This window comes from Malaclemys terrapin, chromosome 21 (genome assembly GCF_027887155.1).
Source record: "Malaclemys terrapin pileata isolate rMalTer1 chromosome 21, rMalTer1.hap1, whole genome shotgun sequence".
Taxonomy (NCBI): Eukaryota; Metazoa; Chordata; order Testudines; family Emydidae; genus Malaclemys; species Malaclemys terrapin.
The window spans coordinates 21267598-21288580 of NC_071525.1; the positions used below are offsets into that span (position 1 = coordinate 21267598).

The 20983-nt window shown below is 57.0% G+C and overlaps 1 protein-coding gene across 1 annotated transcript in view; it reads right to left on the reverse strand.

Annotated features, from left to right (window-relative positions):
* Positions 1-20983, reverse strand: part of LOC128826875 (carcinoembryonic antigen-related cell adhesion molecule 5-like) — a 113073-nt gene that overhangs the window by 63704 nt on the left and 28386 nt on the right. The window contains exons 10-15 of the mRNA XM_054010394.1: positions 16489-16606; positions 15733-15861; positions 14799-15074; positions 14260-14509; positions 2914-3206; positions 2488-2737 (exon numbers count right to left, since the gene is read on the reverse strand). Of these exons, the coding sequence (XP_053866369.1) occupies positions 2488-2737; positions 2914-3206; positions 14260-14509; positions 14799-15074; positions 15733-15861; positions 16489-16606 (1316 nt within the window). The remainder of the gene's footprint in view (positions 1-2487; positions 2738-2913; positions 3207-14259; positions 14510-14798; positions 15075-15732; positions 15862-16488; positions 16607-20983) is intronic.

Here is a 20983-nt window from a genome sequence, read left to right on the forward strand (position 1 = left end):
CAAAAGTCCTTCTCGCTGGTCACACACTCCCAGGGGTAATAACCGTCTCTCTCCCACTCTTCAGCCGGCCTGGTCCCCGTCAATCCCCCTTCGTTTTACTGCTCCCCAGTCACTTACTGCAGGAAGCACCGTCCACGGGGTGCAGTAGATCCCACCGCTACCACCAGTTGTCACGGAGTATTGGGGGACTCAGGGCCCTGCACCCCCGGCTTCCTGCGATTCACCATGACTCTCAGCCAGCCAGTAAAGCAGAAGGTTTATTTGGATGACAGGGATACAGTCCAAGACAGGTCTTGCAGGCACAGACAACAGGGCCCCCCTCAGTTAGGTCCAGCTTGGGGTCCCAGGGCATGCCAGCCCACCCCCCTTTGGGGGGTCAGAGCCATCTCTGCCTCCCAGCCATCTCTCCAGCCTCCTTCCAGCCTGCTTCCAGCACTCTGCTTTCAGCGACCCCCTCCCACAGCCTTTGTTCAGTTTCCCGGGCTAAGGAGTCGCCTCGCCTTCAACCCCTTCCTGGGTTCTCATGTTACACACTCAGGTATGCGCCCTCGGGCGCCCTCGGGCAGATCCCATCCTGCAATGCAGACTATCCCAGCACACTCCCCTGTCAGCATTCACAGACCACAGTGAGAACAGGCCCAGTTCGTCACAGTCCCTCCCAGGCATCCATCGGAGACACGGCCCGTCTGGCTGGGATGCGGAGCCAGGCTGGGCACACGGCAGGAGAGCATGTGGCTGGCATCCCGCCTCCCTGAGCCTTACGAATCCTGCAGGGATCCCCCTTCCTCACACAGCTCCCCCTGGGGATCCCCTAAGCCCTGACCCCTGAGCCAGCCCAGCAAACAGCCAGAGGTGCCGGGATCTCCCTGCAGGGGGGAAACAAACCACATCCAACAAACGGCCAGCGTGCCGCTGACATGAGCAACCGAGTGTGGAACCCGGGGACGCGGGAGCACAGAGCACCTGGCCTGGGGGGGATGGGGGAGCACAGAGCACCTGGCCTGGGGGGGACGGGGGAGCACAGAGCACCTAGCATGGGGGGGACGGGGGAGCACAGAGCACCTGGCCTGGGGGGGACGAGGGAGCACAGAGCACCTGGCCTGGGGGGGACGGGGGAGCACAGAGTACCTGGCCTGGGGGGGACGGGGGAGCACAGAGCACCTAGCATGGGGGGGACGGGGGAGCACAGAGCACCTGGCCTGGGGGGGACGGGGGAGCACAGAGCACCTAGCATGGGGGGGACGGGGGAGCACAGAGCACCTGGCCTGGGGGGGACGGGGGAGCACAGAGCACCTGGCCTGGGAGGGACGGGGGAGCACAGAGCACCTGGCCTGGGGGGGACGGGGGAGCACAGAGCACCTGGCCTGGGAGGGACGGGGGAGCACAGAGCACCTGGCCTGGGGGGGACGGGGGAGCACAGAGCACCTGGCCTGGGGGGGACGGGGGAGCACAGAGCACCTGGCCTGGGGGGGACGGGGGAGCACAGAGCACCTAGCATGGGGGGGACGGGGGAGCACAGAGCACCTGGCCTGGGGGGGACGGGGGAGCACAGAGCACCTGGCCTGGGAGGGACGGGGGAGCACAGAGCACCTGGCCTGGGGGGGACGGGGGAGCACAGAGCACCTGGCCTGGGGGGGACGGGGGAGCACAGAGCACCTGGCCTGGGGGGGACGGGGGAGCACAGAGCACCTGGCCTGGGGGGGACGGGGGAGCACAGAGCAACTGGCCTGGGGGGGACGGGGGAGCACAGAGCACCTGGCCTGGGAGGGACGGGGGAGCACAGAGCACCTGGCCTGGGGGGGACGGGGGAGCACAGAGCACCTAGCATGGCGGGGATGGGACTGGAGAAAGGGGAATGGGAGGCAAACAGAGCCATGGGCATGGGGACGTTGGGGAAAATCACATCCAGTCAAGACCCCAGGTCCAGACAGAGAAGACACGACCCCACCAGGAGCTGGGTTAAATGTGATTTATACACCAATCTCATGATAGTTCAGGGACGGGGCTGAGGTCTGTGAGTGGCGCTGACCGTTGGGTCAGTGCAATGAGTGACAGGAGATGGTCAGGAATCTGGACAGACCAGAGCGTGGAGGAATGCGGCTGCAGAGACAGTGAACTAGCCGACAGCGCCCAGCACGGGGAGCGGGCTAGGTACATGGCATGCCAGGCGACGGGGTGTCTGATCCAGACTGGACAGGGTTGGGAGAACTGAGCCTGAGGGTTGAATCCAGAACAGGCCAAAAGACCCCAGTCCCAGCCGCATTAATGGGCAGAGCCCAGGGTGTGGGAAGGGGGCTGACCCGTGGGGTTGGTGCACAGAGTAACAGGTGACAGGGGATGTCCCATGCGGACAGGGAGCCCGGCTGGAGACAGGACAGACCCGGAAGTGTAGGATGCTGGACAGACAGACAGTGACAGAGCTCCGGATGCTCCGCAGGCCTCAGGCAGAGGCGGACGTGGGGCGCGGTGCCCAGCTACTCACCCAGCACCTCGGTCTCCACACTAGCCGTGAGGCCGGTGACGGGGCTGTGAGCCTGGCACTTGTACGTGCCCAGCTGATCCAAGGTCGTGGGGTTAAAGGTCAAGCTGCTCCCGGTCTCGTTACTGTCGGTGCCGTTGAGAACCCAGCGATAGCTCGGGGCTGGGACGGAGTCGGTGACACACGTCAGGGTCAGAGGGGACCCGAGGGTCAGGCCAATGGGTCCTGGAGAGTGTATCCTGGCAGAGTCCGGCCCATCTACACAGAAAGGAAGTGGATTAAGGGAAGGAAGGGAGCCAGCAGGGCAAGATATAAATGATACAAGATATAAACAGGTGCCTGCCCCAACCTAGACACAGCTGCATCTCCGTGGCTGGGTGATGTCGGCAGGGCCAGGGGCAGCACGGCCGGGGGACAGGGCTGCAGTTACTCACAGGCCAGCGTCACGGTGCTGGGCTCGCTGCGTTCGGTGCTGACGGGGTTCCCGACCTCGCCCTGGTAGGCGCCGGCGTCACCCTGGGTGACACCCAGCACCTTGAGGGTCCGGTTTTCAGGGGACAGCCCCAGCCGCTCACTGGGCGCGAGGGATGCCCCGTCCCGGAGCCAGAGCATGGTGTCGGCGCTGGGGGAGCTGTTACACGTGAGGGTGAAGGTCCCGTTCTCTAGCACCTGGGTTTGGCCGGGCGTCACCGTGGGCCTGGGTAGCATTTCTGGGAACAGAGAGAGACTGTGGGGAGCAGCTGGAACCAACCTGACCCCCAGGGGAGCCCTCGATCTGCCTCACAGCTCTGTGGAGGATTCAGTCCCAGCTCCATGGCAGCTGTTATCCAGCTGCAGGGTTACCCAGCTACATGGGAAAGAGCGGGGCTCTGGGTGCCAGGACTCCTGGGTTCTGCCTCCAGCTCTGGGAGGGGAGTGGGGTCTAGTGGTTAGAACAGGGGGCTGGGAGCCAGGACTTCTAGCTTCTGCCCCATGCAGGGAAGGGAGGGGTGTGTGACCTGTGTGGGGAGGTCTGTGCAGCTGGCACAATGGGTTAATGCAGATTATCCATATTCAGTCCTGGCTCCCAGCTCAGGGAGGGGGCGTTTGGGGTCTGGGGGGGCCCAGAGCCCCACATCTCTGTGTATTGGGGGTCATCATCTCTTGGGGGACAGGAGGTGGGTGCCAGGTACAAGGCAGGGTCTGTGTTTGGGGCAGGTTCCCCCGTGATCCAGCCGGGCTCATCCCCGGGGGAAATGCCCAGAGCTCCATTGCTGGGGCAGGGGGGTGGGGTGTGCAGGGTCTGGGGTCAGTGCAGCTCCCAGGGGTGGCGCTTACCATAGACGGGCAGATGCACCATAGAGAGGACACACTTAGTCGGGCTCTGTATCAGCACCGTGTAGTTCCCGGTGTCGCTGAGCGTTAACCCCGCGATGTGCAGGGCGCAGCCCGGCCCCGCTGTCTCCCGCCCGGTGTGGGCCGGGCCGTTCTGCTGAACGGGGGGTGTTTGTGGGACGTAGGTGAAGATCTGGTTGTTTTCAGCAGCGCTCGCTGATCGGTGCCAGCTGCAGGACAGCACGTCCTGTGGCAGATTCTGTGGGGCCAGGCTGACACCCCCTCCCACCACGGGGCTCGGCGGGGTGAGGACGATAGTCACTGGGGTCTGGGCCGGCGCCGGCTGGAGGCAGGAGCCCAGGACGGAGGCTGCGGGGGGGAGACCAGAGAGACTGATACTAACTGGTGCCCCTCACTCCCGACCTGCAGCCCCTCTGCTTTCATTTGCACTATCCCCTGTTACAGCCCTGTGTGTCCGGGACACCTGGGTCCCCCCACCCCTGCTCCACCCTCTCAGCTGCAAGGGACCCCTCGCCAGGTGCCGCCCGGCGCCTTTTCCTGCAGCGGGACCTGCCTCGACCCAGGGGAAGCGTCTCTGGGCCGGGACCCTGGAGTCCGGACCCACAGGCAGGGCAGCCCCAGGGGCCCCTCCGGCCTCAGACTTCCCCTCCCAGCCTCGTCCGCCCACTTCCCCTTCGCTTTGGAGAAAGGAACCTCTGGGGCGGGGGAGGGGTCTTCTCCCGTCTCCCCCCTCCCCCCGTGGGGTGCCAGGTCCCTGGGTCTCTGCGTGGGGCTGGTTCCGCCTGCTAGATCTGGGGGGAGGGAGTTCAGTGGGGGGGGGGGTCTGGGTGTGTGTCCCCCAGTGCTCTGGGACAGAGACACAAACAGCTGATCCCTGCTAATCCCCACACAAAGCAGGATCTGTGGGGAACAATGGGGCTTCTATGGTGTCCCTCGGGTCTCTGGGGAGCCTGGGGGTGGAACCAGTCTGGGGAGGGAAGTGTCAGACCCCCCCTCCTGCTACTCCATCCCTGGGGTCCCCCCACCCAGCTCTGCCGGTGCCCCTCAGTCCCGACCCGCAGCCCCTCAGCTTTCATTGACACTGGTTCCTATTGGAGGCCTTTGTGTCCCGGACACCTGGGTCCCACGTTCTCCCCTCTGACCTGCCAGGAGAATCCCCGTCCAAGGGCCGCCCGGTCTGTGGAGGATTTGCCCCTTCGCCCGTCGCTGCTGCGGGACCCGCCGGGAGCTGCCGGGGTGGCAGAGACGCCTGGTTCCCAGCTGGGGGCAAAGGGCAGAGACGGGGGAAGTGGTGGGGGGGGGGAGTGGAGCTGGCACAAAGCACCTCCCTTGCCCGGCCCAGCGCAGGGACGGGGCAGGGGGTGCGGCCCCTTTGGCACCGTGCTCCACCTTTCCTGACAGCCCTGCCTGCTCACACGGCTTCACCTCCTGGGTCTCTCCTGGGAGCATTCAGCATATGCCCCTCCGTGCGCTTCCCACAGCGAGTCCGCCCCGGCGGGGTCCTGGGGCAGCCAGAGGGTCCTGCACCCCCACGTCGCAGTCAGACGTGACTCTCAGCCAGCCAGTAACACAGAGGTTTATTAGATGACAGGAACAAGGTGTAAAACAGAGCTTGTAGGTCCAGCGAATGGGACCCCTCAGCCGGGTCCATTCTGGGGCCCAGCGAGCCAGACCCCCGTCTGCCCTCCCTTCCAGTCCCCAGCCAGCTTCAAACTCCAACCCCCATCCAGCCCCTCCTCTCTGGGCTTTGTCTCTTTCCCAGGCCAGGAGGTCACCTGATCCCTTTGTCTCCAACACCTTCAGTTGGCACCTTTGCAGAGGAGGGGCCCAGGCCATCAGTTGCCAGGAGACAGAGTGTCGGGCATTTATGTACCCTGGCCCTTTGCTCTGCAGCAACCATACACCCTCATCCCACCCCCTAGAGACTTACGAACCGCATAGGGGAAACTGAGGAAAACATTAAGAACAGTCCCACTTCGTCACAGTATGGGAGAGAGATCGTCCCCTGGGCAGCTGGGGCATGGAGGTGGGCAGGGCCCTGTACGGACCAGGCCTCGTCTGCAGCCAGGTTCAAAGAGCAGCCGAGCACCCATTAGTTGGGGAGCCGGCAGTCGCATCCCCACATTAAACCACTGTCGTATCGGGCTGGTGAGAAGGAGACCCCGTCCTAACGGCCCCCACCGTCCCCAGAGTAAGCTGGTTAAAGAAAACTTAGTCTGATGGCATCTGTCTGGCAAGAAACCACTTCTCAACAGTTTTCAGAGTAGCAGCCGTGTTAGTCTGTATCCACAAAAAGAACAGGAGTACTTGTGGCACCTGAGAGACTCACACATTTATTTGAGCATATAAATAAATTTGTTCATTTCTAAGGTGCCACAAGTACTCCTGTTCTTTTTATCAATAGTTGTGGTTGTGAAATCCTCATTTCTTTATTGTTTTGTCATTATGGTCCCCACTTCCCTACTGCGTCTCTGTCTCTGTCTGGTTCTTTGACTGTTTCTGTCTGTTCCAGAATTAATGTTGGTGGGTGTAAATGAATGAAGGTGGGGGTGGTGGGGTAGGATTGGTTGGAGACTTTTGTTACACTGCGTTAGGATTGGTTAGTAAAATTTTAGTAAAATAATTGGTTAGGGTTCAGCTAAAAGGACTCAAGTTTCACTATATGAACTGGGGTCCAAAAGGAAGTTCTTTGGGAACCAGCTCCAGGCTCCAGCCCCACGATCAGAGCTGCCGGATCTCAGCACCTGCCAATGACACCGGTCAGAGACTGGAGTCCCCCAGATGGACCCGATCCTGCCTTATTGGGAGTGGTGAGCAGTGTATGCGTAGCGTGTGCATTTGGTTTTGGTGACTGTTAATAAATAGAGGATACGGGATATTACTGTGTGAGGCTCTTTCACTGGGAAGAGACCCCACAGACCCACAGAGCGACACCTGAGCCCTAGGAACGGGGTAGGGGCAGATGCCCTAAACTGTAAGGTGTGACGAAGTGGGGATGTTCTTAATGTTGTCTCTGAATACTGTGTGGGTGCCTCAGTTTCCCCTTTGCATTTCTTAAGTATCTACCCTGTTTCCCCGAAAATAAGACAGTGTCTTATATTAATTTTTGCTCCCAAAGATGCGCTAGGTCTTATTTTCAGGGGATGTCTTATTTTTCAGAAATGAAAAATGCCTTATTATCGGTGGATGCCTTATTATCGGGGAGGTCTTATTATCAGGGGGATGCCTTATATTACAACGAGAGGCAAAACTGTAAGTAGGCCTTATTTTCGGAGGATGTCTTATTTTCGGGGAAACAGGGTAGGTGGGAGATCAGGGAATGTGATTTTTGCAGAGCCCAAGAGGGGCAGTGTGATGTTGTCTGCACAGAGAATGGCCGACACCCTGTCTCCTGGCAACTGATGGCCTGGGACCCTCCCCTGCAAGGGGATAGCTAAAGGTGTTGGAGAACAAAGAGATCAGGTGACCTCCTGGCTTGAGAAAGTGACAAAGGCAGAGCAGGGGCTGGAGAGATCCAGTTTGGAGCTGGCTGGGGAGACGGCGGGAGGCCCAGATGTAACTCTGGCCTCCCTGCCTCCCCCGGATGAACCCGGCTGAGGGGTCCTGTTTCGTATACCTACAAGCTCTGTTTTATACAGTGTTCCTGTCATCTAATAAATCTCTGTGTTACTGGCTGGCTGAGAGTCACATCTGACTGCGAAGTGGGGGTGCAGGACCTTTGGCTGCCCCAGGACCCCGCCTGGGTGGACTCGCTGTGGGAAGCGCACGGAGGGGCATATGCTGAATGCTCCCAGGAGAGACCCAGGAGGGGAAGCCGGGTGAACTTCTTGCCCTGAAGATGGTCTGCTCCGAGGGAGAGGAGGCTCCCCAAAGTCCTGCCTGGCTTTGTGGGGAGCAGTTCCAGAGCATCGCCCAGGGACTCTGTGACAACTTGGACAGCGGTGGGATGTACTGCACCCTGTGAATGGCGCTTCTTGCAGTAAGTGACTGGGGAGCAGTAAAACAGTAAAACAGAGGGTGGATAATGAGGACCAGGCATGCCGAAGGCTCAGAGAGGGACGGTTTCAGGGGGCGATTAACCCCTAGGAGTGTGTGACCAGCGAGAAGGACTGTTGGAGTAACGGGGTCCCCCTGAGGACTGCAGCGAGCAGTCTCAGGGGCGGAGGAGCTTGCCGCTCGACCCTGGGAGAGAGAAGGGCGTTTGCAGTAACAGGGTTTGGACAAAACAGACCCCTGCGGTACCCCACTCGTTATGCCTTTCCAGCAGGATTGGGAACCATTAACAACAACTCTCTGAGTACGGTTATCCAGACAGTTATGCACCCACCTTATAGTAGCCCCATCTAATTTGTATTTGCCTAGTTTATCGATAAGAATATCATGCGAGACCGTATCAAATGCCTTACTAAAGTCTAGGTATACCACATCCACTGCTTCACCCTTATCCACAAGGCTCGTTATCTTATCAAAGAAAGCTATCAGATTGGTTTGACATGATTTGTTCTTCACAAATCCATGCTGGCTATTCCCTATCACCTTACCACCTTCCAAGTGTTGGCAGATGATTTCCTTAATTACTTGCTCCATTATCTTCCCTGGCACAGAAGTTAAACTAACTGGTCTGTAGTTACCTGGGTTGTTTTTATTTCCCTTTTTATAGATGGGCACTATATTTGCCCTTTTCCAGTCTTCTGGAATCTCTCCCGTCTCCCATGACTTTCCAAAGATAATAGCTAGAGGCTCAGATACCTCCTCTATTAGCTCCTTGAGTATTCTAGGATGCATTTCATCAGGCCCGGGTGACTTGCAGGCATCTAACTTTTCTAAGTGATTTTTAACTTGTTCTTTTTTTATTTTATCCGCTAAACCTACCCCCTTCCCATTAGTATTCACTATGTTAGGCATTCCTTCAGACTTCTCGGTGAAGACCGAAACAAAGAAGTCATTAAGCATCTCTGCCATTTCCAAGTTTCCTGTTACTGTTTCTCCCTCTTCACTAAGCAGTGGGCCTACCCTGTCTTTGGTCTTCCTCTTGCTTCTAATGTATTGATAAAAAGTCTTCTTGTTTCCTTTTATTCCCGTAGCTAGTTTGAGCTCATTATGTGCCTTTGCCTTTCTAATCTTGCCCCTGCATTCCTGTGTTGTTTGCCTATATTCATCCTTTGTAATCTGTCCTAGTTTCCATTTTTTATATGACTCCTTTTTATTTTTTAGATCGTGCAAGATCTCGTGGTTAAGCCAAGGTGGTCTTTTGCCACATTTTCTATCTTTCCTAACCAGCGGAATAGCTTGCTTTTGGGCCCTTAATAGTGTCCCTTTGAAAAACTGCCAACTCTCCTCAGTTGTTTTTCCCCTCAGTCTTGATTCCCGTGGGACCTTACCTATCAGCTCTCTGAGCTTCCCAAAATCTGCCTTCCTGAAATCCATTGTCTCTATTTTGCTGTTCTCCCTTCTACCCTTCCTTAGAATTGCAAACTCTATGATTTCATGATCACTTTCACCCAGGCTGCCTTCTACTTTCACATTCTCAACGAGTTCCTCCCTATTTGTTAAAATCAAGTCTAGAACAGCTTCCCCCCTAGTAGCTTTTTCAACCTTCTGAAATAAAAAGTTGTCTCCAATGCAGTCCAAGAATTTGTTGGATAGTCTGTTCCCCGCTGTGTTATTTTCCCAACATATATCCGGATAGTTGAAGTCCCTCATCACCACCAAATCTTGGGCTTTGGATGATTTTGTTAGTTGCTTGAAAAAAGCCTCATCCACCTCTTCCACCTGGTTAGGTGGCCTGTAGTAGACGCCTAGCATGACATCTCCCTTGTTTTTTGCCCCTTTAAGCCTAACCCAGAGACTCTCAACACTTCCGTCTCCTATGTCCATCTCTACCTCAGTCCAAGTGTGTACATTTTTGATATATAAGGCAACACCTCCTCCCTTTTTCCCCTGTCTATCCTTCCTGAGCAAGCTGTACCCATCCACACCAACATTCCAATCATGTGTATTATCCCACCAAGTTTCAGTGATGCCAACAATGTCATAGTTGTATTTATTAGCACTTCCAGTTCTTCCTGCTTATTCCCCATACTTCTCGCATTTGTATATAGGCATCCAAGATACTGGTTTGATCTTTCCTCCCAGTTTTGTCCTGACTCTCCTTTCTCTCTGCCAATATAGCCCACACTCCCTCTCGTTTCCGACTCATCTCCCCGGTCTCCAAGTTCCCCACTTACCTGTGGGCTTTGCTCACCTGTCCCCGTCGAACCTAGTTTAAAGCCCTCCTCACTAGGTTAGCCAGTCTGTGTCCGAATAGGGTCTTTCCTCTCCTCGAAAGGTGAACGCCATCTCTGCCTAGCAGTCCTTCCTCGAATAGCATGCCGTGGTCTAGGAAGCCAAAGCCCTCCTGGCGACACCATCTTCGCAGCCAGGCATTCACCTCCATGATGCATCTGTCTCTGCCCGGGCCCCTACCTTTGACTCATCTGGAGTACTGTGTCCAGTTTTGGGCCCCACACTACAAGAAGGATGTGGTGAATTGCAGGAAGCCAGGGGTGCCCCCCCACACTCTGTGACACAGAGTCCTGTGGGAGAAGGGATTCCTGTACCAGGAATGGGCTCCCCAAGAGGAAGTAGAACTGGGGGGAATCGGGAGGCAGCTGGTGGTGCCCCAGGAATCCACGGGGTTCTTCCCTTTCGAGCTGCTCTATGGGAGGAGAGTAAGGGGACACCTGGACCCAGAAAGGGGAGGATTGGGAGGAGAAGGGTGAAGACCACCTGGTGGATCTCTTCCCTGAGGTGGGAGCCAATCTTCCCCGTTCAGAGTCACTGGGAAAGCAGCCCAGAACCTGGAGAGAGAGGTCAAGGACATGCTGGCTTTAGATGTGATCCAGTCGTTCAACGGCCCATGGGCCTCACCCGTGGGACTGGTCCCCCAGGAAGATGGGTTGCTCCGGTTATGTGTGGACTATCGGAAGCTTAATGCCATCAACGTGTCCAATGCCAACCCCATGACTAGGCCTGGTGAGACTCTAGACAAGCTGGAGGGGGAGGACGCTCATTACCTCTGTACTCTGGATCTCACCAAAGGCAACGGGCAGGTGCTTTTGGGCCCAGATGCCAGGTTGAAATCTGCCTTCACCCCCCATTTGGGGCTCTGTGAGTTCCTCGTCCTGCCCTTCGTCACACTGGGGCAGGGCCCGGCTGTGGGTCTGTAATCGCTGGACAGACATGCCCCCGGAGGCCACGTATGGATCCTTTGCTCTCGCTCTGCTCCCCCTTCGCGCCCCCCCCCGGGCCGTCAGACACCTCCCGGGTGCCAGGCTGTGATGCCCCTAGCGACCCCCTGCTCCGGCCTGAGCAGCCTTCTGTGGCCTTGCCGGGGGTCAGATCCCCAACTCCTCCCCCCTGCAGGCATCACAACCTCCCCTCAGCTCTCGGCAGGGCAGCGATCAACAACCCCCAACCGCCCAGAGAGCCCCCAGAGAGCCCACCCCCTGGCACTGCCCACTGGCCGAGTTCCCAGCTCCCCCCAAGGCCCAGAACCCCCAGCTGAGCAGTGACCCCCAACCCGCGCCCCACTCGGCCCCAGCATGGCCAGGTGTTTGTCACGGAGTGTAGGGAAGTCAGGGCCCTGCACCCCCACTTCCTGTGATTCACTGTGACTCTCAGCCAGCCAGTAACATGGAAGGTTTATTAGATGACAGGAACACAGTCCCAAGCAGGGCTTGTAGGTACAACCGGGACCCCTCAATCAAGTCCTTCTGGGGGGCAGGGAGCTTAGACCCCAGTCCTGTGGCTCCCTCCATTTCCCCAGCCAGCTCCAAACTGAAAATCCCTCCAGCCGTCTCACCTCCCTCCCCCCCCCCGCTCCTCCTCCAGCCTTTGTCCAGTTTCCCTGGCAAAGGTGTCACCTGGCCCCAGCCCCCTCCTGGGTTCTCACATTACATGTTCAGGTATCTTCCCTCAATAAAAGTCACCCCCTGCTCTCCCATCCCCCATGCAGACAGTCCTAGTAAAACTAGACGGCATTCCCCGGTCAATCCGCCCGGCTCCCTACTGCGTCACAGGTGACTATGGAAAGGTTCTGGTTTGCTGGTTATGATGATGCTGTCTGTATGTGTGAACCATCTGGTAGTTGAAGTTATGAATATTGGCTCTGTCCTTGTATCTCAAATGTATTTGATTCCAAGTAGCCTCAGCGAAGCACGTGGTCAGCTTTTTGAGAATGGACTTTGGGAGACGCCAATCAACATCTGAGCTTTCCTGGGAACCTTCAAACTAACATGGAAACAATGGCGTCGGCCTGTAAACTGAGTCATGCACGGACATGTGACTTGCCCATGTGACTCCAGACTCCATCTTGCCGCTGGGATTTGCCACAGTAAGAACAAAGGGACGTCCTTCCACAGGCAGAGACTATAAAAGGCCCTGGAAACCCTCCATCTTGTCTTCAATCCTGCTTCTGACCTCTGGAGGAACTTTGCTGCAAACGGAAACTCTGAACAAAGGACTGAAGGACCCATCCCAGCTGGGGATGTTTGTACTCCAGAGACTTGATTTGAACCTGCAGTTTATTCCCTCGCTGCTACAAGCCTAAACCAAGAACTTTGCCGTTTCTGGATGTCATTGATTCCATGTAACCAATTCTAGCTCTCATCCAGATCTTTTTCCTTTTATGAATAAACCTTTAGATTTTAGATTCTAAAGGATTGGCAACAGCGTGATTTGTGGGTAAGATCTGATTTGTACGTTGACCTGGGTCTGGGGCTTGGTCCTTTGGGATTTGGAGAACGTTTTTTCTTTTACTGGGATATTGGTTTTCATAACCATTTGTCCCCATAATGAGTGGCACTGGTGGTAATACTGGGAAACTGGAGTGTCTGAGGAGATTGCTTGTGAGACTTGTGGTTAGCCAGTGAGGTGAGACTGAAGCCCAAACGCTGCGGTGATGGGCCCCAGGGAAGAAGCATAGACAGACGGACCTCCCCGGGCTGGGCAGTGACCATTCCTGCCCTTTAACGTGGCGGCGGGACCCAGGCTCAGAGACGCGCCTTTCCCAGCATGCACTGGGCCCCTTCCAGCATGCACCAGGGGCAGGAGGGGGCGTCACTTCTTCAGCTCCTCATACACGTCCAGCTCTTGGGGCTTCAGCCTCTGGGGGAAATGGGAACGATTCAGCCAGAGACGCCCCAGGGGAGAGCTGGGGACCCACCCTGCAGGACCCAGCTCCCCCCATGGGCCCTAACAGCCCCTCCCATCCTGGGGGGCCCATCCCTCCTCCCAATGCTGGGCCCCCCCAGCCCCTCCCCTCAGCCCTGGGGCTCCCAGCTGGTCCCCCTCTGGCTCACTCTGCCCCCCTCCCCAGCTCTGGGATGTGATAACCAGCCCCGTTCTCAGCCATAGGGCTTGTTGGGGGGCAGATCCCCCCTCCCCCCACTGGGTCCAACCCCCCCCCCCCCCCCCGCAGGGGGAGGATACAGCGCAAGGGGCTCACCTCGTAAGTGGGGCTGGGGTCAGGGGGGTTCCCGGGCTGGGCCTGCGGGAGACAGAGGCAAGAGGGTCATTATCACCAGACCCCAGAGACCTCCCAGCCCCCCAGCTAAGCCTGGGGGGGGGACCCTGGGACAGTCAATCGGACCCTGGGTTTGTGTAACCCCCACCCACCCCTGCCCAAAGGGAACAGGGTAAACTGGCTGGGGGCTGCGGGTTGGGACTGAGGGGCACCCACAGAGGAGGGGGCGGGCTTGGAATAGCGGGGGAGGGGGCTGAGCCCTTGTCACTCACCAGTGGCACCGTCCAGGCTGTAGCGGACTGGTTCACATACACTGGGACGGGTGCCCCGTTCTCCCTGGGGGTCTCGTTCCGGCAGCGAGAGTCTGGGAGGATTCACCAGAGACACTGGAATTGGGGTCTTGGCTTCCAGCCCCTCCCTCCCGCTCTAACCCACTACACCCCACTCCCCTCCCAGAACTGGGGATAGAACCCAGGAATCCTGGCTCCCAAAAGCCCCCCCTGCTCTAACCACCAGACCCCACTCCCCTCCCAGAGCCGGGGAGAGAACCCAGGAGTCCTGGTGGGGGGCTGTTACTCACAGAAGAAATAGACCGTGACTCCGACCAGCGCCACCCCTACCAGTGACCCGATGACGATCCCAGCAACAGCCCCAGCAGAGAGAGCTGGACGAGGGGCGTCTGGAGGAGAGATGGGGGGGGGGGGTTGGATCAGATGGTTCAGCCACAATCCCCCCACCCCACTCCCTGCAGTCCGGGCCCCCAGCACCCATTGGAGGCCGCACTGACTGCCAGGGGAGAGCGCCCCCTACTGAGCCCCTGTCCCTCTCCCTGCAGCCCAGGCCCCCTAGCGCCGCACTGGGGCGTTGGTGCCAGCACTGGGATCCCTGTGCCTGCAGCGCGTTGCTCCATCCTGGGGACTCACCCGTCCCTGTCACCCACACGGCGACAGACGCCCAGGCAGTGCGGCCGGTGACGGGGTTGTGAGCCCGGCACTCGTACGTGCCCTGCTGAGCCCAGGTCGTGAGATTAAAGGTCAAGCTGCTCCCGGTCTCCTTAGTGTCGGTGCCATTGAGAACCCAGCGATAGCTGGGGGCTGGGACGGAGTCGGCGACACACGTCAGGTTCAGAAGCGACCCGAAGGTCAGGTTGATGGGTCCTGGAGGGTCTATCCTGGTAGAGTCTGGCCCATCTGCAGAGAGAGAAGAGGTCAGGGGATGGATTGCGGGTCCCTGTATAAACAGCCGCTGTGCCTCAACCCAGAGATGGCTGCATTTCAGCACCAGGCCAGAGAAGCTTGTATAAACAGCCCCCATGATCCACCCCAGAGGCAGCTGCATCTCAGTGGCAGGGAAGAGGCCCTCCATAAACTTCCCCTGTGCCCCATGCTGGGGGCAGGAGGGGGGCTGCATCTCCATGGCTGGGCGATGCCAGCAGGACCAGGGGCAGCGCGGCCGGGGGATGGGGCTGCAGTTACTCACAGGCCACTGTGACGGTGCTGGGCTCACTGCGGTTGGTGCTGACGGGGTTCCCGACCTCGCACTGGTAGGCGCCAGCGTCGCCCTTGGTGACACCCATGACCGTGAGGGTCCGGTTGTTGGAGGACAGCACCAGCCGCTCACTGGGCGCGAGGGACACCCCGTCCCGGAGCCAGAGCACGGTGTTGGCGCTGGGGGAGCTGTTACACGTGAGGGTGAAGGTCCAGTTCTCCAGCACCTGGATTTGGCCGGGCGTCACCGTGAGCTTGGGCAGGATTTCTGGGAGCAGAGAGAGCGTCACTGGGGGTAGCAGCACAGTGGGACTCCTGCTGCACAGCCCCGTGGGGGATTCAGACCCAGCTGCCTGGTAGCAGTAGTGAGCTGTTATCCAGTCACCAATTTTAGTGTAGGGCTATTTGGGAAAGAGCGGAATTCTGGGAGCCGGGACTCCTGGGTTCTATCCCAGCTCTGGGAGGGGGGGGTTGGTGGGTTAGAGGAGTGGGGGTCTGAGCCAGGACTCCTGGGTTTGATCCAGGCTCTGGGGGGTGTGGGGTGTGAGCTCTGTGTGGGGATGTCTGTGCACCTGGCACAGGGGGGCCCTGGGGGCCCATGCGATGCAGATAATCAATCCCAACAGCGATAGCAGAACCTGGCGGGGGGTCACGCCCTGTCTATGTTCAGGTCTATGTAGGCTGGGGCAGTTCTGCCTCCCAGTTCAGGGAGGAAAAAGGGGAGGCTGGGGGCCCAGAGCCCCACAGCTTGGGGGGGGGGGTCACTGTCTCTCAGGTGCTGGGGTACCTGAGTTGCCTCATGGTGTCTGAGTTTGGGGAAAGTTTCCCCCTGTGACCTATCCGGGTTCTTCCTAAGGGAGAGACGCCCAGAGCCCCATCGCCGGGGCAGGGCCCGGGGTCAGCGGAGGTCTGGGGGTGACACTTACCAGAGACGTGCAGAACCACTGTGGAGACGACAGGGCTAGTTGGGCTCCGTGTCTGCACCGTGCTCGGTGGGGTGGTGGTCACTGGGGTCTGGGCCGGGGCCAGCTGGAGGCAGGAGCCCAGGACGGAGGCTGCGGGGGGGAGACCAGAGAGACTCATACTAACTGGTGCCCCTCACTCTCGACCTGCAGCCCCTCTGCTTTCATTTGCACTGTCCCGTTACAGCCCTTAGTGTCCCAAACAACTGAGTCCCATGGTCCGTCCCCTCTCCCCCCCAGTCTGTCAGGGATTTGCCCCATTGCTCTTTGCTGCTGTGGGACCCGTCTGGGTCTCGATCTGGGGGGAGGGGAGCTGGGTGCGCCCTCAGTGCTCTGGGACAGAGACACAAACAGCTGATCCCTGCTAATCCCCTCATGAAAAGCAGGATCTGCGGGAAAAAAGTGGCATCTGATGGGTCCCACCCCAATGCTGTGGGGCGCAGCCTCGGGGGAGCCCAGGGATGGAACCAGCCTGGGGCAGGAAGTGTCGGACTCTGCTCCTGCCAGCCAAACCCTGGGCTCCCCCAGCTCTGCAAGTGCCCCTCAATCCTGACCCACAGACCCCTGCTAGCCTGGCTCCCCCCAGCTCTGCCGGTGCCCCTCACTCCCGCCCGACCCACGGCCCCTCTACTTTCATTTGCAATGGTGCCTGTTGGAGGCCTTTGTGTCCCGGACACCTGGGTCCCACGTTCGCCCCTCTCCCAACTCCGTCCCCCTGACCTGCCAGGAGAATCCCTGTCCAAGGGCTGCCCGGTCTGTGTGGGATTCGCCCCATCGCCCGTCGCTGCTGCGGGACCCGCCGGGAGCTGCCGGGACAGTGGAGACGCCTGGTTCCCAGCTGGGGGCAAAGGGCAGAGATGGGGGAAGTGCGGGGGGAGGGAGTGGAACTGGCACGAAGCACCTCCCTTGCCCGGCCCAGGACAGGGACGGGGCAGGGGTACAGCCCCTTTGGCACCGTGCCCCACCTTCCCAACAGCCCTGCCTGCCTCCACCGCCAGGGGCAGGATGTGCCTCACCTTCTCCCCACCTCACATGGGGGGGGGGGTAAATCCAGTCCCCACAGCGGGATGCGAACCTGATATGGGGTCTCCGGAGCAACTGCTCCCGTCCCCAGGGATGGGGCTGGTCCTGGGAGGTGCGGGAGGGTCACACTGGAGGGGGAATTGTCACTGGGGGGTTAATTCCTGGCACAGGATGGGCCCCCCAGCCCCTGGGGATCTGCACCCCCCACCCTGGGTCCCCCCAGTTACCCTCCAGTAGGGGGTGTGTCGATGGAGGAACCATCCTTGGAGACCCCCAGGGATGGAGGCAGAGAGCAACACCCCCTGGGGGGGCAGAGAGCAACACCGGGGGGCGGGGGGCAGAGCACAGACAGACAGGGATCTGGGACAGCTGGGAGGTAAAGTCCCCCCAACCCCTGCGGCCGGGATGGGACGGACCCGCTCCAGGGTGGGGCGAGGTGCAGGACACAGAGTGTAAAGGCACCTGTGCCCAAACAGACACACAGAGGTGGGGGGAAGGGAAAGAGCCCCCCCCCCCCCCCGCAACCTGCGGTGTGTGTCTGTGACACAGACATACACAGAGCAGGGCTCGTCTCCTCCAGCAGGGGGTGCAGGGACCCCCCCACACACACACACACCTGCGAGGAGCTAAGGGGGACGGGGACGGGGGGGGGGGGCGGAATCCAGGATTCCAGGTCCCTTCCCACAGAAAGGGACTCCAATGCCCCAGTGTGACACTAGGGGGCGCTGGGTTGCAAGGAATGGGGCACAGAGAGAACCCAGGAGTCCTGGCGCCCAGCCCTCCCCAGCTCTAACCCACTGGACTAGATGTCTTCAAGTCACCAGGGCCTGATGAAATGCATCCCAGAATACTCAAGGAGCTGACTAAGGAGATATCTGAGCCATTAGCGATTATCTTTGAAAAGTCATAGAAGACGGGAGAGATTCCAGAGGACTGGAAAAGGGCAAATCTAGTGCCCATCTCTAAAAAGGGAAATAAGGACAATCCAGGGAATTACAGACCAGTCAGCTTAACTTCTGTACCCGGAAATATAATGGAGCAAATAATTAAGCAATCAGTTTGCAAATACCTAGCAGATAATAAGGTGATAAGCAACAGTCAGCATGGATTTGTCAAGAACAAATCATGTCAAACCAATTTAATAGCTTCCTTTGACAGGGTAACAAGCCTTGTGGATGGGGGGAAGCGGTAGATGTGGTCTATCATGACCCTGTCTCGCATGACCTTCTCCTAAACAAACTAGGGAAATGCAACCTCGATGGAGCTACTATAAGGTGGGTGCAAAACTGGTTGGAAAATCGTTCCCAGAGAGTTGTTATCAGTGGTTCACAGTCGTGCTGGAAAGGCATAACGAGTGGGGTCCCGCAGGGTTCTGGGTCTGGTTCTGTTCAATATCTTCATCAATGATTTAGATAATGGCATACAGATACACTTATAAAGTGTGTGGACCATACCAAGCTGGGAGGGGTTGCAAGTGCCTTGGAGGATAGGATGAAAATGATCTGGGCAAACCAGAGAAATTGTCTGAAGTAACCAAGAGGAAATTCAGTAAGGACAAATACAAGTCACTCCCCTTAGGAAGGAACAATCAGTTGCAGACATACAAAATGGGAAATGACTGCCTAGGAAGGAGTACTGCGGAAAGAGATCTGGGGGTCATAGTGGACCACAAGCTAAATATGAGTCAACAATGTAACGCTGTTGCAAAAAAAAAAAAAAAAGAGCAAACATCATTCTGGGATGTCTTAGCAGGAGTGTTGTAAGCAAGGCATGAGAAGTAATTCTTCCGCTCTACTTCGTGTTGATTAGGCCTCAACTGAAGTATTGTGTCCAGTTCTGAGCGCCACATTTCGGGAAGGATGTGGACAAATTGGAGAAAGTCCAGAGAAGAGGAACAAAAATGATTAAAGGTCTAGAATACCTATGAGGGAAGATTGAAAAATTTGGTTTCAGAGTAGCAGCCGTGTCAGTCTGTATCAGCAAAAAGAACAGGAGTCCTTGTGGCACCTGAGAGACTAACAAATTGCTGAATTGGAATTAATTTGCAAACTTTAAATTAGGTTTGAATAAAGACTGGGAGTGGACGGGTCATTACACAAAGTAAAACTATTTCCCCGTGTTTATTCCCCCCCCCCCCCCACACACACACACTGATCCTCACACCTTCTTTTCAACTTCTGGAAATGGGCCATTTTGATTACCACTACAAAAAGGTTTTTTTTCTCTCCTGCTGGTAATAGCTCACCTTAACAGATCACTCTTGTTATAGTGTGTAGGGTAACACCCATTGTTTCATGTTCTCCGTGTATATATGTATCTTCCTACTGTATTTTCCACTGCATGCAGCCGATGAAGTGGGTTTTAGCCCAGGAAAGCTTATGCCCAAATAAATTTTTTAGTCTCTACGGTGCCACAAGTACTCCTGTTCTTTTTGAAAAAAATTGGGTTTGTTTAGTCTGGAGAAGAGAAGCCTGAGAGAGGACATGATAACAGTTTTCAAGTAAATTGTTCTTCTTAACCTCTGAGGACAGGACAAGAAGCAATGGGCTTAAATTGCAGCACCAGGCCAGTTTAGGTGGGACATTAGGAAAAACTTCCTAATTATCAGGGTGGTTAAACACTGGAACAAATTGCCCAGGGAGGCTGTGGAATCTCCATCACTGGAGGTGTTTAAGAGCAGGTTGGACAAACCCCTGTCAGGGATGGTCTAGATCCAGGACCAGCTCCAGGCACCAGCCAGCAGCGCAGGTGCTTGGGGCGGCCCAGGGGAAGGGGGCGGCAATTCGGTGGTGGGTCCCTCTTGGAGGGAAGCACCTGCCGTCGAATTCCGCCGAAGAAGAAAGCAGCGCGGTGGAGCTGCCGCCGGAGTGTAGCCGATTGCAATTGCGATCGCGGCTTTTTTTTTTTTTGTTTGGTTTGTTTTTTTCCGCCGCTTGGGGCGGCAAAAACCCTGGAGCCAGCCCTGTCTAGTTCAGGGGCGGCCAACCTGAGCCTGAGAAGGAGCCAGAATTTACCAATGTACGTTGCCAAAGAGCCCCAGTAACACGTCAGCAGCCCCCCGTCAGCTCCCCACCACCACCACCAGTGCCTCCCGCCCACCCGCAGCCCTGTTGATCAGTGCCTCCCCCTCCCTCCCCACACCTCCTGATCAGCTGTTTTGTGGGGTGCAGGAGGCTCTGGGGGGGGTGTGACGTTATTGATATAATCTGGGACCGTATAGAACATGGCTGCAACCAAAGTCCTGTAGTGGCACCAAAACTTGTACAAACGGGGTCAAATGAGGTGTCTAAGACAAGGTTATGGTTAAGCTGTCTATATGTGTGTATCAATTTTGTAGTTGAAGTTATGAATATTGGCTCTGTACTGTCTGTATTTCAAACTTATGCTATGCTTCTGGGTGACATCCCAGACAAGCTGGTGTCAGGTCTGCCTAGCCTGCTTGATGGCCCATTAAGGACCATCAGCTATACAATTGACCTATTGAGAGAAGGCAGATACGCCTTATAACTCGGCAAAGTATGCAGGGACTGGCCCATGTGACTGCAGACTCCATCTTGCTGTAATTTTCCACAGTAAGAACAAAGAGGTGTTCTTACACCTGGAAAAGACTATAAAAGGCTGATGCCTCATCTCCATCTTGTCTTCAATCCTGCTTCATACTGTTGTACTTAAAGTACTGCACAGGATCTTTTCAGGGGGAATAAGACAAAACGCCACATTTATTAGTAATACATGTATTCATTAACACTGTATTATATGCATATAATATATTACACTTACGCTCACACACACACACACACACACAAACCCATTCCGTCTTGTTGTTACCAATTAGTTGCTCCCCTTAACTTCACTGGCCAGGTGAGTTAGATGGGGGAGGGGGTGGAGCTGGGCTTCTGCCGATCCGGATCGATGCTCCCATGTTGACAAGACGAGACCCGGGGTCCTCTGCAAGACACCTCACTTTTATAGCAGCTTCCCTCTTATGCAAATCTAGACCAGATTCAAACTCTGTGTCTGTGTCCATTGGTCCTTTGTGCTGCTTTCTTTTGAGTGTTGTCCCAATGCTGCAAAGAGGGTGTTTCCAAAAGAAGGTGCTTGCTTCTAATCCCCCAGGCGTCGGTATGTCTGCTTGTTTTTAATGAGCCCACTTGACACGTTTTATTGTTCTTGGGTCTGGCTCCCAGCCCCT